Raw genomic sequence first — 14,435 nt, forward strand, 5'->3', positions numbered from 1 at the left:
TCACTTTGACTACCTAGCACCCATACATCAGGAATTTCGAATTTTCAACCAAGATAAACATAAATTCAGAAAAAATAAGTTTTCCACGCACAGCATTTTAGCGAATGAGACTTTGTCGACTGGTTATCCCATAATGCACTGCGAAAAGTTCTCTGCATGTCAACTTCTTGGTGGGGCAATGAATTGTATTTGCCCGTATTCTTACCTCCGTGGCCTTTTAATACTCTGTTTAATCCGCTAGATAACTAGGCTTGTATCTATTTTTGCACACATTTCAATACAAAGGTTACAGTTCTTGTGACCGTAACGCTTTGCCTTTGCTTCAAGGTACATGTAACATTTGCATGTTGGTTTGTGGACTGCCAGACAGCAAGGGTTGAAGAGCCTGATGGATGAATCTTCCAGATGCTTTTTGAAAATCCTTGTCTTTCTACAAAGTTTCACCGAACTTCTGAGCCACAGAAAACCCTGACGGACGAGGGGCAGTTGCTCCGACGGACCTGATCTGTCAGGAAGGTACTGCTGCATGACATTGTCATCCTCAGCTTCCTCCTCTCTCCTGCTGGCCGACAGCTTGGGGCCCTCCTCGCTTCTGCTGCTTCTCGCCTCGGAAGGCTTCCGCAGCTGATTAGATCTGAAGCAAGTGATGAAGACATGGGAACCAGGGTTTGTTACATTGCCCACTTCAACAGCATTCTGGGGTTCCATCACAATTATCAAATGCACATTGATATTCATTTTCAAGCTGCAGAAGGCTGGCTGGTGGCAACTCCTATGGTGATCACTGAATTTTAAACATCCTTGTGAAAGGCCACTGCTTACACTGCTTCTCTTTTCTCCTGACAGCAGTCACAGGAAGAGGAATATTATTCAATTATTCATCTTTGCTTGACAATGAGTTGCCCAATTTATACTGCTTCCCATAGTTTGAACTTTGACTAGAAAACAGGTAAGGCAATTTACATGTTGGAAGCTGACGGAAGATTAACATCCAAATAAAACACTACATAGATGAAGCTGACATCCTTAACAATGTCATATTCTTGGCAGGAAGTGAGTGGGGGGGGCATCAAAGAAGATGATGAGATAAAGAACTAAGGCAGCTTCCTCACAGTTATTTTAAAGGCAAAAAGCATTTGAACGCATCCAATTTCAGCATACTTTGAATGTGCAGCTGGTGATGCTGAGGTGACCGGTGGCAAGTCTAGACAGATGTACGGCTCTTCTGGTAGTTGGCGGGACTGCTTGAAGCAGTCCACCAGCCACTGGGCACTCACAACATGGGGTCTGCACCAATGAAAGGCATTCAAAACATCACGATTCAGAAACTGTACCGTGTTGGATTTGATGACTGAAACTTACTAAACTAAATGCAAATTGTCATTTCATTTCATTTTCCCAAAAAAATTTGAGAAAAAATTCTGAGAGGTCTTTACTGAGGAAAACGTCAAAGAACATACTTATTCTGCATTACCCGTCCTATGAGGAAAAAAATCATGACGTCCTCTCATATTTAAGTTGATCAAATTTACATATGCGAATGGTGATAAGGGACTGACCACTGTTAAAATATTCACAAGGACCAGCACAAAGCTTACCGATAGTCATAGCATTTGGTTTCACCTATATACCTTTTCCTTGGTTTTGCGATTTCACTCAAGATTTCTTCAAACAAAAGTACCTGCAACAGTGAGTGAAAACGATTTCTCGGGTGTCAATACTGGATACTATGGGTCAAAACTTTTTACCCCTGACCCCTAACCTGAGAGTTGACTGTGTCATCATGGTGACATGTTCTTGTACTCTTTCCCCCATAACAACATGAGACACACTCTTGTTGATCTGGTTGAAGCGGGTAGCACCCCCAGAGTTGATGATCTTCCGCAGTTTCTCGAGACGGCCCCCCGAGAAACCACTAAGAAATACCTGTAATGAAAAGCAAGTTACTACTGGCTAAAACTGCAATGTCAAATCAGCCAACTAAATACTGTGGAACAAAAATAGAAAAAACAAAAACAAAAAACACGTAACTCGGATGGGCATCTTGATGAAAATGAACATTTATGTGGGTACAACTGTTACAAGTTCCTGCAAATTTAGATGGTGTAATATTCTTTTCTGGGATGTTAATGTGTAAGTGCCTCTGGCAACTTGCAACTCATTGTTAGGATCGTTCACAATTTACACGATGCTTCATATTTATTTCATCTGCATATCTCGGTTAAATACAGTATGAATGCAGTCACGCAACTCTTTATATCTCTTTATTTCAAATGGTTTAATTCCACAAGACGCAGGCAATATAGACATTCAATGAACATGGAAGGCCTCAATAGGTTAAAAAGGTAACAAGTCAGCTGTTCATGGTTCTGAAGCAACACACCTTGCAACCATCCAGGAACAAGCCCGCATCTGCCAAATTCAAGTCCAACTCGTCCAACTCTCCCATAGTGGTGCGCTGCTCGGCCCTCGAGACATTGGCTTCAGTCATGGCCGTGTCGTCAACAGCAGAGGTCATGCTGACATGGCTGATTGTACTGAAATTACCCACAGACATTCCACCTAAACAGCGCGAAACAAAGCATTCCGATGCATTAAGCCAAAGCTTCCTTGCCTGTTCCCAAATCTGGAGACATTTATTGGAAAGAGCTACTCCTGCAGAACTTAGAATTTGAATTTCTTCTGATTACAGCAAGAAAGTCTAAATAAAACATTAATACAGACTGTCATTTTCTCTAGACAAAAGTAAACTGATAAAAGAATTACGATGTCCAACTTGGTAACTTTGCTAACTACATGTATCTGCTGTTTTAGGTGAAGAGAATAATCAACGGTTTCACGCATACAAGGAAACATTCCAACAATCCCAGAGCCATTTGATTTCTCTTGATTTTTCTTAATATGATTCTTTATTCTTCAGGGGTGTCAGTAAAGCATTAAAAAAATAGCTGAAGCTGCAAGCATTAATCTATACAGTGTGGGTCCAGGGTGTGCTTCACGGCTGCTGGGAAAATTTGAAATGTCCTTGCTCCATAGTTCATTTTATAGCCTTCCGGTGCAACCACGATATTTCAATAATAACTTCTATTCTTTCAATTTCGCTAAAACTTCCTAAAGGCTAAAATGAACTGGTAACAGGTATACCAAAATTGTAAAAAAAAGAGGGTTATAGTGCGAGTTGGCCCTTTTCCAACCCGCAAACTTCATGTTGTCTGCCTGTTGCAAACCTTACAGGCAGCAAAACAGGTTGTTTCAAATCATAATGTCAAAACCCATGAACCCTGTTAACTCTAACTGTCCAAGGGTTGATGGACCTAACCTTCCCCATTCACACTAAGTTAAACACCCATATGGGACTTTGTGCACAGAGGCTTTGAATTTATTTTTTCAGAGGTGTGCCAAACCCACTGTAAAAGCAAACTGTCTGGGCCTACCAGACCTATCCCCACAGAAGTAAACACTTTACTACTGTTCAATTCTGTGTGATCGGGGAAGGTTAGGGTTAATGGGTCTGTGGTGTATTCCATCCACTTCCATTTCCATGGATTTTTAACTTGAGAATCAGTATTGTCAATGTTTGTATCCAACTTGGCAGGGAGCTTCTTTGCACAATTATTGTAATTTTCGGATTATAAGCCGCGGCTACGTTGATTCTCACACTGAAAAATGTCTCTGTGGCTTATATGCCAGGTGGCTTATATGGCAAACTCTGAAGGATAAATTCAGTCACAAAAGCCACAGCCGGGCCGTGCGCATCGTACCACATGCAGGTGGCGGAGCCGTGTTTTTGTTGGTTGCCGCTTACATCTGAAAACTCGAAGCTTGGAGAATAAATAAAAATTCACGTTGTCCAGATTTGAGTTATTTACAGGTTTCTCAGAATCATGGAGTCACAAAACATACACTACATGTGTACGTAATTTACTTTACTTGCTCTGCTGTAACATTTTTTTAGTGATTATTTTCCTGCTTTATTATTTTCATGGTGTGTTTTTTGCAGGCCATCATTTTACAATTTTTTAACATAAAATCAACCACTTCAGTGGTGCATCTTTGTATGGCAAATTGTTCATGTCGATTGTGTTCATGCCACAGAATTTTTTTTTTTCCAATTGGGTTTTCTGATGACAACACTTTCTGGTTCAAATGGTTATTGAAAAGAGTCAGCACTTGGACTCTCCATGAATGGATCTGTGCCAGCAGTCAGACTAGCTTGAAAACAGGGTTTGTTGCGATCGAGGAGGTGTGTGCAATGCAACACAAGTGGTTCCAATGTGATGACTTGAACCAAGTTCTCATGGTGGATTTTTCATTTTTGAAGCGATTTTGCAGTGTTTTTTGATCAGCGTCACAAAAACCTAAACCTCAAGGTAACTTGATGTAGTGTTCTGGACAGCTAAAGAGGTTTTTTTTACATAAAAACGTATTTTTTTGGCAAGAAATAACCTACGAGATAAAAACGATTTTTCGACTGAACTGACTTTAAGTTACTAAGATTTTACTGTACGTCCCCGACCACATAACTCTTGCTGACCACTGGAAAAAAGGTCAGGAGCTGATGCATGGCCCATGCATGACAACCATCCAGCCCGCAAAAAGTATCAAATTTCAGGACTTAAATTCACTTTTTATGGTGACATTTGTTTGCATTTTACTTACTTTTATTATTTTACTACACGTATAGTGGAATCATCGACGTACTGTATGTGCTATATTGGCACTTCGGCACGCAGCACAATGACCTTTGTGGTTGGATCGTCAGCCCTGCCGTGCGGCTTATACGCCGGTGTGGCACATAGGCAGACCTTGAATCTTAATTTGCTGATTTTTGCGTGCAGTGGATTAATTAAACACTAGGTAGCTTGTATTCCCAAAAATATGGTATGCACTTTTGTTGCACTGAAGCGGATAAATATATATCCAAAAATTGTTTGAAATCTCATATGAAACAATGCACATAAAGTATGCAAAAGCACTTGATAATGCATGACACATGGACTTTGCCCCATGTGCCAGTTGTCACAAAGCCCTGTACAGGCAAAAGTGAAAATTTACTAGCCTTATTTCAAGCCGCAAATTTACAGAGAGATGTGCCCTACTGCAAATTATAGTGGAGATTTTTAGAGAGTCCCATGGACACATACATGATACTAATATTTCATGTACAGCCAATCACAGCACAATGACCGCATAGTTCCCACGGGGCTGTTTTAATATATACATATGCATACACACAAGGTTTACGCCCGCACACCGTCGCTGTATGCACGTATGTACATATGTACATGTACAGTAGATTCTATCGCAGCACTGCAACTGTGTTTCTGCATGCAGTTGGAGTTGAAGAAGAGGATGAATAAGAAAAAAAATCAGAAAAAATCTGCACTTGCGCAAGGAACAAGGAACTCTGGCCTGTCAGAGGAAAAAAGCGGAAAATGTAACTTGGCATACTGAACAAAAAAACAAGTCTGCTACAAACTGGAGATTTCACATCCCGATTCGTGTCAGAAAACACTTTTTCCTGAAATCTGGCTCCCTGAGAACATTTAGAAGTACAGTTGACTCTTGTTATTACGAAATCTGTGGGAACTAGTGAAAATGTTGATGGTATCCAAAATTTGCTGTATGCCGAAGTGCAGTGCAATGGCTTCCGGTCTCAGGTTCATCACATGTATGATGCACAGATCAACTGCATATGCAGTTGAATCTTGTTAACCCCTTCACGGCGAGACACTTTTCAGCTATTATTCTGGGCCCACGCTCGAGTGAACGCAGTGAAAGAAGGCAGACCCTGGCTCTTGTGCATATGGTAATTGGTCTTTGTGTGTAGCCCAGAAATGAAAAGACAGAATTTGCATCATAATCACCAGCTTCACAATAGTCTTCACTTTGAAAAGAGGCAACGGGAACTTGGAAGCTTGAGTAGAGCCGCATGCCACCGAACAATCAGCCTTTTCACCGTGTAATTCAAGCGTGCAGAGCACGCTGGGCCACAAACCGAGAATTTGCGGTTTGGCAGGTGGCCTTAGTGGTCAAGCGAAGCTGGAATTCTTCGAGTCGGCTTTCGGAAAGAATTTCCCATCGAGAAAGGGTTAATAAGAGCACTGCTACTCAAAGATTCTGCTTATAACAAGGACATTTTTAAGTCCCAATATCTTGAAAGCAAAGGATTGCAATCCTTTGCTTTTCATTGTTTTTATTCCTGACAATACAAGGTTTCTGTCCTAACAAGGTAATTTGCTAACTCTCAAGGACCTCTTATTAACGAGGTTCGACTGTACATCCATGTACATGTGCTGTAATGTATGATGCTCAAAAATTTTTAAGAATGCTCTCTATGGTATGATTCATGAAATAAAGTGTTAATTTTTAATAATAAACCTGTATGTTATCGGAAAAAAAATTAAAGGTGCATGAGTTACATGACATAAATACACTAAGAGGATGATTGCAATGTGTGGCTGAAGACAAAGTCAACGTAACAACTGCAAAAATGCCAAGACGGATGATCAACTGGTAACTTGGGAAGTCATCTTTCCTACAAAAATTGTGGCGAGAGATATTTCATCATCCATTTTGAAATGTTCAATGTGTTACTCGGTTTCTTTTGGCACATGGCGGTGTTGGAAATTTCAAATACTATGGAAAAACACACATGCATTGATCTTTTTATTGTACTTACTACTTAGGTTTGGACAGTTAAGTCTAACAAAAATACGTCAAATATGGGCACAAGCTTAATTGGCAGGCATGCCTGTTCTCTTACCCAAAATCCTTTCCAATATAAATAAATCAGTGTTCTGGCAATGAGTTCCTTGCAGGAATGGGATTTACCATTTCTGAGCTTGGGGTTGGGTGAATTCACTTTTTCTGTCAATCAGACTAATTGAACTTTTTAGTTTCATTACATTTTAAAATTTTTTTCATGGGATGGGGTTTCAACTTTGGAGATTTCTCTTAATTTTGGTCTTCCTTTTTATTCGTCACCTGAAGGCTGAATGGCTTCATTTTTTTCAGAAGTTTAAGTCTGGCAAAGGCCCTCTGTAAAATCAATCATTGTTTCTTTACATAATTTCCCTTTGGTGACATGCAAGTACCGCAGATGAGAGTCAACTCGAAACGTCTTCTTGTTTACAAATTACCAGAGGTCAAAAAGAGACAAATCCCAACTTTTGCAAGAAATTGCTCTACAACCAAGTAGTTCACTTTGCATGAGTTTAAAATTACAATGTACCTTTGATAATACACGTAGGTTACTATTTTCATTCTATTTATTTTAAACGGGGCTTATATCTACCTTCCAAAGGCCGGGGGGAGTGCAATACTAGACTACAGTGAATCAAAAGCATTGCACAGGCCCTGACCTACGCAAAGCAGACAGTGAAACAATGCACAGCAGGATCTTTTACCTAAGTGTTGTATCATGGTCTCTCGCAAGAGAGACCTTACAAAACAAGAAGCAAAAGACCCTGAAAATCATCAGTTCTATGAAACTAATGCCAAAGTGTCGTGCAATTTAAATGGCCCTATGAACAAACAGAAAGTGTTGAAATTTGGCTTTCAGTTCAGTACGCAATAAACTAGAACGGCAAAGCTGCCATGGCTCGCTGCTTGTTATGAATTTGGATTTCTTTCCAGTAATAACAGAAGAAAAAGAGCCCTGCAAGTTATACAAAATGGTTACTAAATTAAACAAGAAAATACTAACCAAGCTTCATCAACAGTTTTAAAAGATTGGTTGACATACGACTGCAATACAGATGTACAAGACATTTTATCGACCTTAGCAATAAAATTCATTGAACTTTAGGAGAGAAAAACCTAATTAGTGCTGGGTGCAGACTGTGTGTTGAAAGGCGCCCGTTGTTTAAAAGTAAATCAACAAGGACCACCAACAAGCTTAAGGGAGATGCAGGTACAAAGGCTTTACAGTTCTTTACAGGAGAGAGGAATGCCTACAGACTGTGGGTCCAGTACAGTCAGACTAGACCTGGATGATTATATAAGCAGTGCATTTGTGAGTTTAATGGATGGTGCATAATTAAAATTTCTCTTAAGTACAGTTCTGCACTTTGTATCTAACCCATCATCCTATCCTCTACAATTCTCCCCCAATCAGCCATATCCCATCATTCCATATCTACCATGTCTACTTTGACTCCAACCCCACATTCACCTTATCTTTCCATCCATATCCTACTCTGCCCCCTCATCCTATCAATTTCCTATTCCACCCCTCCCATCATCCTATCCATCTCCTATTCTGCCCCCCTCCCCATCATCATATCCATCTCCTATTCTGCCCCCCTCCCCATCATCCCATCCATTTACTACTCCACCCCTCCCTATCATTCGCTTCACTTCTTATTCTGGCTGTCCCATCATCCCACTAATCCAGCCCAACCATTACGCCAACCTTATCCAGCATTTCATCCACTTTCTACATACAGGTACCTTGTCTTCATGATCCTCCTCCTACAGGTACAAATACCCCTCCCCCAACAAACATCCTAATCTGTCACTTGGAGTCCCCCCCATCCCTTTCATTTTTCCCACATACTGTACATGTACATTTGTATGTGTCTAAACACTGTCTATACATACATGTACATACATACATACATGTACATACACACATACATACATGTACATTACAGGAGTGCTCAGTACATATGTATTGTATGTACTACAGGGCAAGTACATAATACAACTCACAACATTAACATTCAACTCATACAATTTTTTCATTAAATTCATAAGTTTGTAAGTATTATGCCATATGAGACTATTTAAATACTGATGGAATTCCAAGAAGAACCAAACAAGTACTTAATGGCACAGTTTAACACTTATGGATGTGCAAAGAAAAACTTCAACATTTGAGGACAGCCAGACAGAAGACGCTTTGCAGCTTGCCAAAAACCAAATTCTACTGTCAAGAAAAAGTTGACCTTTATTGTTGCAAGTGAATTCACTGTATAGATCTATGATTATTCTGTTTTCATTTCTGGCTGAATCTGTATGACAGTTCGAGAGAGGTGAGCCGAGTACGATTCTCTCTGCTAGAGTAATTCACTACTGTCGGCAATTTTCCCCCATCTTTGAAACTGCTTAAAAAGCTGGTCTACAATCAACCACTGTTTAGACCACAAGCTTTCCGCATTCCGCAACACCTTTTCGGGGGCACCATCAGCAAGAGGTTGGGACCACTTTGCAAAGGCCGGGGGGAGTGCAATACTCGCACTGACTAGACACAGCACTGCACTCTCTCTAACCTATGCACAATGATCAAAAGTTCAACTCCTGCAATGTACCATGAAGTGTAGAATGCCATCTGAATACTCAACAGGTCAGTCATGCCAGAATATGCCACTTGTCAGTGACCTTCCCCTTCTAAGTTGAATTTGAACCAAGTAAAAAACAAGTAAAAGCTACCAAGTACCAATACACTCTGCACAATGATTCACAATGGCACAAAGCTCTTCACAGCTGCTGGCTCAAGTCCAAGCTTGCCCTGATTCACAAGATAGTGTATTTGGTCTTCAAATCTGTTATCAAGATCACCAAATACCCTACACATTAAAAGTTGGTCAAAATTACAAGAAGGCCTCAAACAGTTCTGCCCAACTCTGAAATGTGACTGAAATGAAATTATGGTATAATTGCAGTGTGACACTGTTAGCTAAACAAAATGCCCTGTACATGAAAGGCCTTACTCACCACTGAGTCTTGGATTGGATCCTGCCCTATTTGGGGTAGACGTAGAGTGGGCATCGGGCGTAACCTGATACAGGTTCTCGTCTTGGCAATACCCTTTATCAATACTGTCAAAGAACCACTGTAGTCAAAGAAAGAATACAAGTGGCAGGGAAAACATCACATAAGGACAAAATTGACCCCCAAATAATTTTGCACTTAAACCAAACCAAACAAAACAAAATAGAACACAACACAAACCACAACACCAAACAAAACACATACCCTTGAAGTAATGCAGTGGATTTTCCATTTCTTTGCAAACTCGTATTTCGGACCTGCAACATATGAAAATGAATAAGGGTAACAGTTTTACAATCCTGAGACAAATCTAAATTCACCCCCTCCCCTTAAAGTTCCAGTATGGTGGCCACACATACACTATTCTGACCTATAGTTCTACTCACCTCTAGGACTGTTAACAATAAGATGAGTGCATTCGTTAAATTTCATCTCCCCGCTGTATTGACCCCCTGGAACAAACAAGACCATTGCCAAGTTTATAAACACAAGTGAGATGACCAACAGAAATCCAGATTTACCCCTTCCAACTTTTTGCAAATGGGATATCAAGTGGGAGAGGGCCAGAAAAAAAAGATTGCCTCACTAAATTGTTACTACATGTATTAGTCTCAACACACTTGGTCCTTTCAAGTGATATTTCAGTTATCATGAAACCAAAAAGACCAAGTGCCGAAGTCACGTTTCAAATCTGAACCAATGAAAATTCAATAACTGCAGGTAACTGCCAGAGGGAGAAACCGAAAAGTAGTGGTTTTGTTCTACATTTGCCATTAACCAGTGGAGGTAATCAGCAACACACCGTCTCTTTAATATTCTCACCATTTTCATCAGTCAATATGCGTATATCCCTCCTCTCGTCACTCTCTAGGCCGGTAACACAGATCACACACCCCCTGAACACTGGACAGCCGAACTTAATCCTAAAGTTCTTATCGGTAGCACACAGGTAACTGGAACAAGCAAACCACAGAGATCATGAATATGGTGTTTGTGTACGAGGTAGATTAAAAGCAGTTCTTAGCCTGTTACACAACCTTAGTATTAGGCGAGTCATTATTTACCCCATTTTGATTGAACTCCTTCGATTCCACAACCTGAGCACTTACTTTAAAAGGACCATGAAGAACACTTACAAACTTTGGTTGTCTGTAAACATTTAGTATTCGGTGCTTTTCCAGCTCACTACTTCAACCAATACTCTGGTAAGTTTTTAACCCTTAGCCTTTTCACCCATCTCTCTCCCCCCCCAAAGCAATGAATCTAGTTAACAGAAGCAAAACCACTACGGTGTGCTCTTTGAACCCGCACTTGCAAACAACTGCAAAACTAAGACTAATATTCTGGCTTGAAAGTTCCATACACACCAACACAAACAAGATTTTGGTGTGGGAAGACGTTAAGCAATTTAATGGTCATCTCTGATCTAAAAATGATACAGGTGCACCTGTCTTTTCCCCTCTCCCAGCAGGTGTAAACCCATTCTGGCAGCATGACTGGCGTGTTAAGACTAGCAGCAACCTGCAAAAAAATCCATGTCAAACTAAATAATCCACACATCCTTTTGTCTTATTCCATAATGAAAGAAAAAAAAACACCTTTAACTTCGCCATCCTGTTCCACAATGCGGTGCAAAATTCTTCCGGCAAACATCACTGCACCAGTGGCTATTCCATGAGTTTACCTAAAATAATAACTATTCATTCGCCTTATATTTGTGGGATTTCTGTATTTGAATTTCCATGACAAATAAGGCTAATACATACCACCTTCATTTGCCACATATCACCAAAATATCTTTTTAAAGTGCCACAGCCTCCAATGCGTGAAAATTCATGAGATGCGTGACAGCTATTAAAAGATGCACTGACTTTTTTCCCATGTTCTCAACTCAGCTTTAGCAAGAAGTGCAAGACGGAGAGATCACACGCGCATAACTTACATGGTATTTCTTAGAGCCCACCTCTCCAGCAATAAGGTGTGACACAGTGTCTGTGAAATTCTTCGATACTGTTCCACCCATCCACTGCACCAATCTATGTATCTTATCCTGCTCGAACAGAAAAGGGGAGAAAAAGAGGCCATAACAGTTGGTAAGAGTAACCTTTAAAATAAGCTCAACCCCGAGGGGTGACTTGTATCAGACAGGGGCAAGAATGCCTGATTGTCAAGGGCTACATGGTGGTATAGTAAGGCCCAAACACCTAAGATTTCCAGCAAAGGGTCAAAGGCTACTTTCTCCCTGCAGAGGCACCAATATTAGAGAACCCCCATCTAGATTTCTAGACGACACCAAGCACACAATCATCACGGCCAATGTGATAACACTAAAGACCACAGCAGGGACCAGTGCCCTATGAGATAAAGTCAAAGAAACTTAAGTACCCAAGTAAGTAACAGGCATACCACAAAAATGAACAGAGTCTGTTTATGTGCACAATTTACTGTATGGCGTTGGGATTTGCAAAGATGAGGAAGGTTGCTATTTACTGACTAGTCAGTTAGGACTGAAAATCTTTGCCATGACATACCCGCTCAGTTTTCTCTATGCTGGAACAGCTAACAGTGACATGGAGCATGCTGATACTATAGATTGGGTGGTTCACCTTTGGCACCGCTATTTCCTTCTGGAGACAGGACAACACACACAGAGGGCCTGCAATTCTGATAACAGCACGGGGTGGGGTGAACTCAGATAAGCACAAGACACAAAGTACATGTGCTTGGTATCAGGACTATAATGGACATGAGAAATAGTTTGAAACATCTGGGACTTCCACTCTGCAACATAAATACCAATTTAAAGGTCATTTCCCACAGGCCCCTCACAAGAAGCCAGCATGCAGTGGGATAAATAAAAAAGAGCCATATTATCTTGCATCTAACACTCACCATAAGCATGTGAGCTTCAATTGTGTTAGAGTGTGAAACAACCCTTTTAATGACAGTGAATCCAACCAGTTCCTTCAATACAACAGCTACACAAGCTTTCACACAGGAAGCAAACTTTGATAGCCCACCTGCAACCCAACTCCACTAGATGGTTGAATGCTTCTCCTTCAAACGGGTCACACACATACATGTTGCCATCTCGTTTTGTCAGCTTCATTACAGCATTTTCGTCACACTTCTCAGTAGGAAGCCCAGCGCTCTGAATCGCCTATAAAATGTCACAAATATCCAACAAAATGAGGCATATTTACATTCGACTGCACAAGGCACATTCAAGGAATGTAACTACACCTTCACGTCGCATCAGTGGGTAAACAAAATCCTTCATGGCAGCAACAAAGCATTACTTAAGGTCGGTGTATGCTTCAGGTGTATACAAATGTGAAGCAAATTTGACATCATGAAACGTTTGCAATGAATGACCAGTGTCCCCAACGTGTTCAACTTTGGTTGATTCACAGCATGAATATTTGACATTACAACTTCGCTTTCACGCTCACTTCCGCAGCAAGTACAGACCAGCTTTTTAAGGTGACCATACCTCAGCTGCCTTCTTGATCCACTCTTTCCTACAGTTGCTGGTGAGAACCAGTCTAATGCAAATGCCACCTGCCATCGCTTGTCTTCAGCATCTAGTAGGGTCTGCCTTACACAGCACAACACTAGTGAACTATAGTTGATAATCCTGTTATGATGGGCAGAAAAACAGTCTCTCATACTGTGCAATAATTGGAACAGAAAATATCTACAGAGTGTAAAGAAAAAAAAGTCTGCCTGTTGCAAATTTCACAAGCAGAAAAATTGGTTGTTTCAACATCTTAGCATTGAAACCGTTAACTTAGTTAACACATTCTGCTTACAACATGGGAGATTTTTAGCTTCCAATCCTTTGTCCTGTATTGGTTTTTTATTCTTGAAAACACAAGGTTACTGCTGTAAGACTGAAGGACTTTTACAGACAGGTTTGACTGTACTCTTCTTACAAGGTAAACTACCATGTTTTCTATATTTCAATTTGTTACAAAGAATGCGCATGGCATGTCCAGGCTTTTGGATTTTTGGGATTGCATTGCCTTATCTCTGCTCAGCCATTTCCAAAGATTTGTATTTGTGCCCGTGGAAAAAGCAGAAAATAAAAGTTGGCATATTCAGTAAAAAAAAGGAGAAAATCCACTAAAATCAGAAATTTCACAACCCTGACAAATACAGACCTGAAATCATTCAGCGCAGTGCAGGTGTTGGAAGTTGGATAATTAAAGACATGGGTTATAGTCTGCTGCCGAACAGCATTACATCATCTGAGAACTCATGAACACCGTAGAGCAATGGAGAGTTAAAATAAAATCTTTGCTTTCAGGAGTTAACTTACACTGCCCTTTTTTTCCCAAAGAGTTCCTGATGGTACAATATTCTTAGGGAAGGTGGTTCTTCTTACACTGTTGCCTAGCAGCCATACTAAAATGTCTGAAGTACAATTCCACGAATTTTCCTTGCCGTCATCATAGCCAATGGAAATCCATGACTTACAACAGCATTTTACATGTACAGTCAACTCTTGTTAATATGAAGGCCTTGGGACTTTCTAAATTAGCTTGTATTATCTGGACCCCATCTTATGCGAAAGCTGCTGTCCTGCTCAACTTATGTATCACCAATTGACTGTATACATAAAGCGTGCATGTGTACAAGTATGCATAACTTTTTGT

General features: G+C 40.5%; 1 protein-coding gene across 7 annotated transcripts in view; it reads right to left on the reverse strand.

Moving 5' to 3' along the window:
- Positions 1-14,435, reverse strand: part of topbp1 (DNA topoisomerase II binding protein 1) — a 34,301-nt gene that overhangs the window by 16,190 nt on the left and 3,676 nt on the right. For 6 of the 7 annotated variants that reach the window (XM_022244121.2, XM_087140494.1, XM_022244120.2 and 3 more), the window contains 13 exons: positions 13,271-13,414; positions 12,798-12,937; positions 12,309-12,441; positions 11,720-11,827; positions 11,225-11,298; positions 10,600-10,730; positions 10,164-10,229; positions 9,982-10,034; positions 9,721-9,838; positions 2,384-2,562; positions 1,763-1,926; positions 1,162-1,287; positions 501-634 (listed from right to left, as the gene is read on the reverse strand). In XM_022244121.2, coding sequence (XP_022099813.2) covers positions 501-634; positions 1,162-1,287; positions 1,763-1,926; positions 2,384-2,562; positions 9,721-9,838; positions 9,982-10,034; positions 10,164-10,229; positions 10,600-10,730; positions 11,225-11,298; positions 11,720-11,827; positions 12,309-12,441; positions 12,798-12,937; positions 13,271-13,345 — 1,501 coding nt within the window. In that variant the 5' untranslated portion in view covers positions 13,346-13,414. Of the gene's footprint in view, positions 1-500; positions 635-1,161; positions 1,288-1,762; positions 1,927-2,383; positions 2,563-9,720; positions 9,839-9,981; positions 10,035-10,163; positions 10,230-10,599; positions 10,731-11,224; positions 11,299-11,719; positions 11,828-12,308; positions 12,442-12,797; positions 12,938-13,270; positions 13,415-14,435 lie in introns of those variants that run through there. The other variant, XM_087140495.1, reaches the window with a different exon arrangement.

This window comes from Acanthaster planci, linkage group LG08, assembly GCF_054643075.1.
Source record: "Acanthaster planci isolate LZ-2023a linkage group LG08, COTS_SCS, whole genome shotgun sequence".
Taxonomy (NCBI): domain Eukaryota; kingdom Metazoa; phylum Echinodermata; class Asteroidea; order Valvatida; family Acanthasteridae; genus Acanthaster; species Acanthaster planci.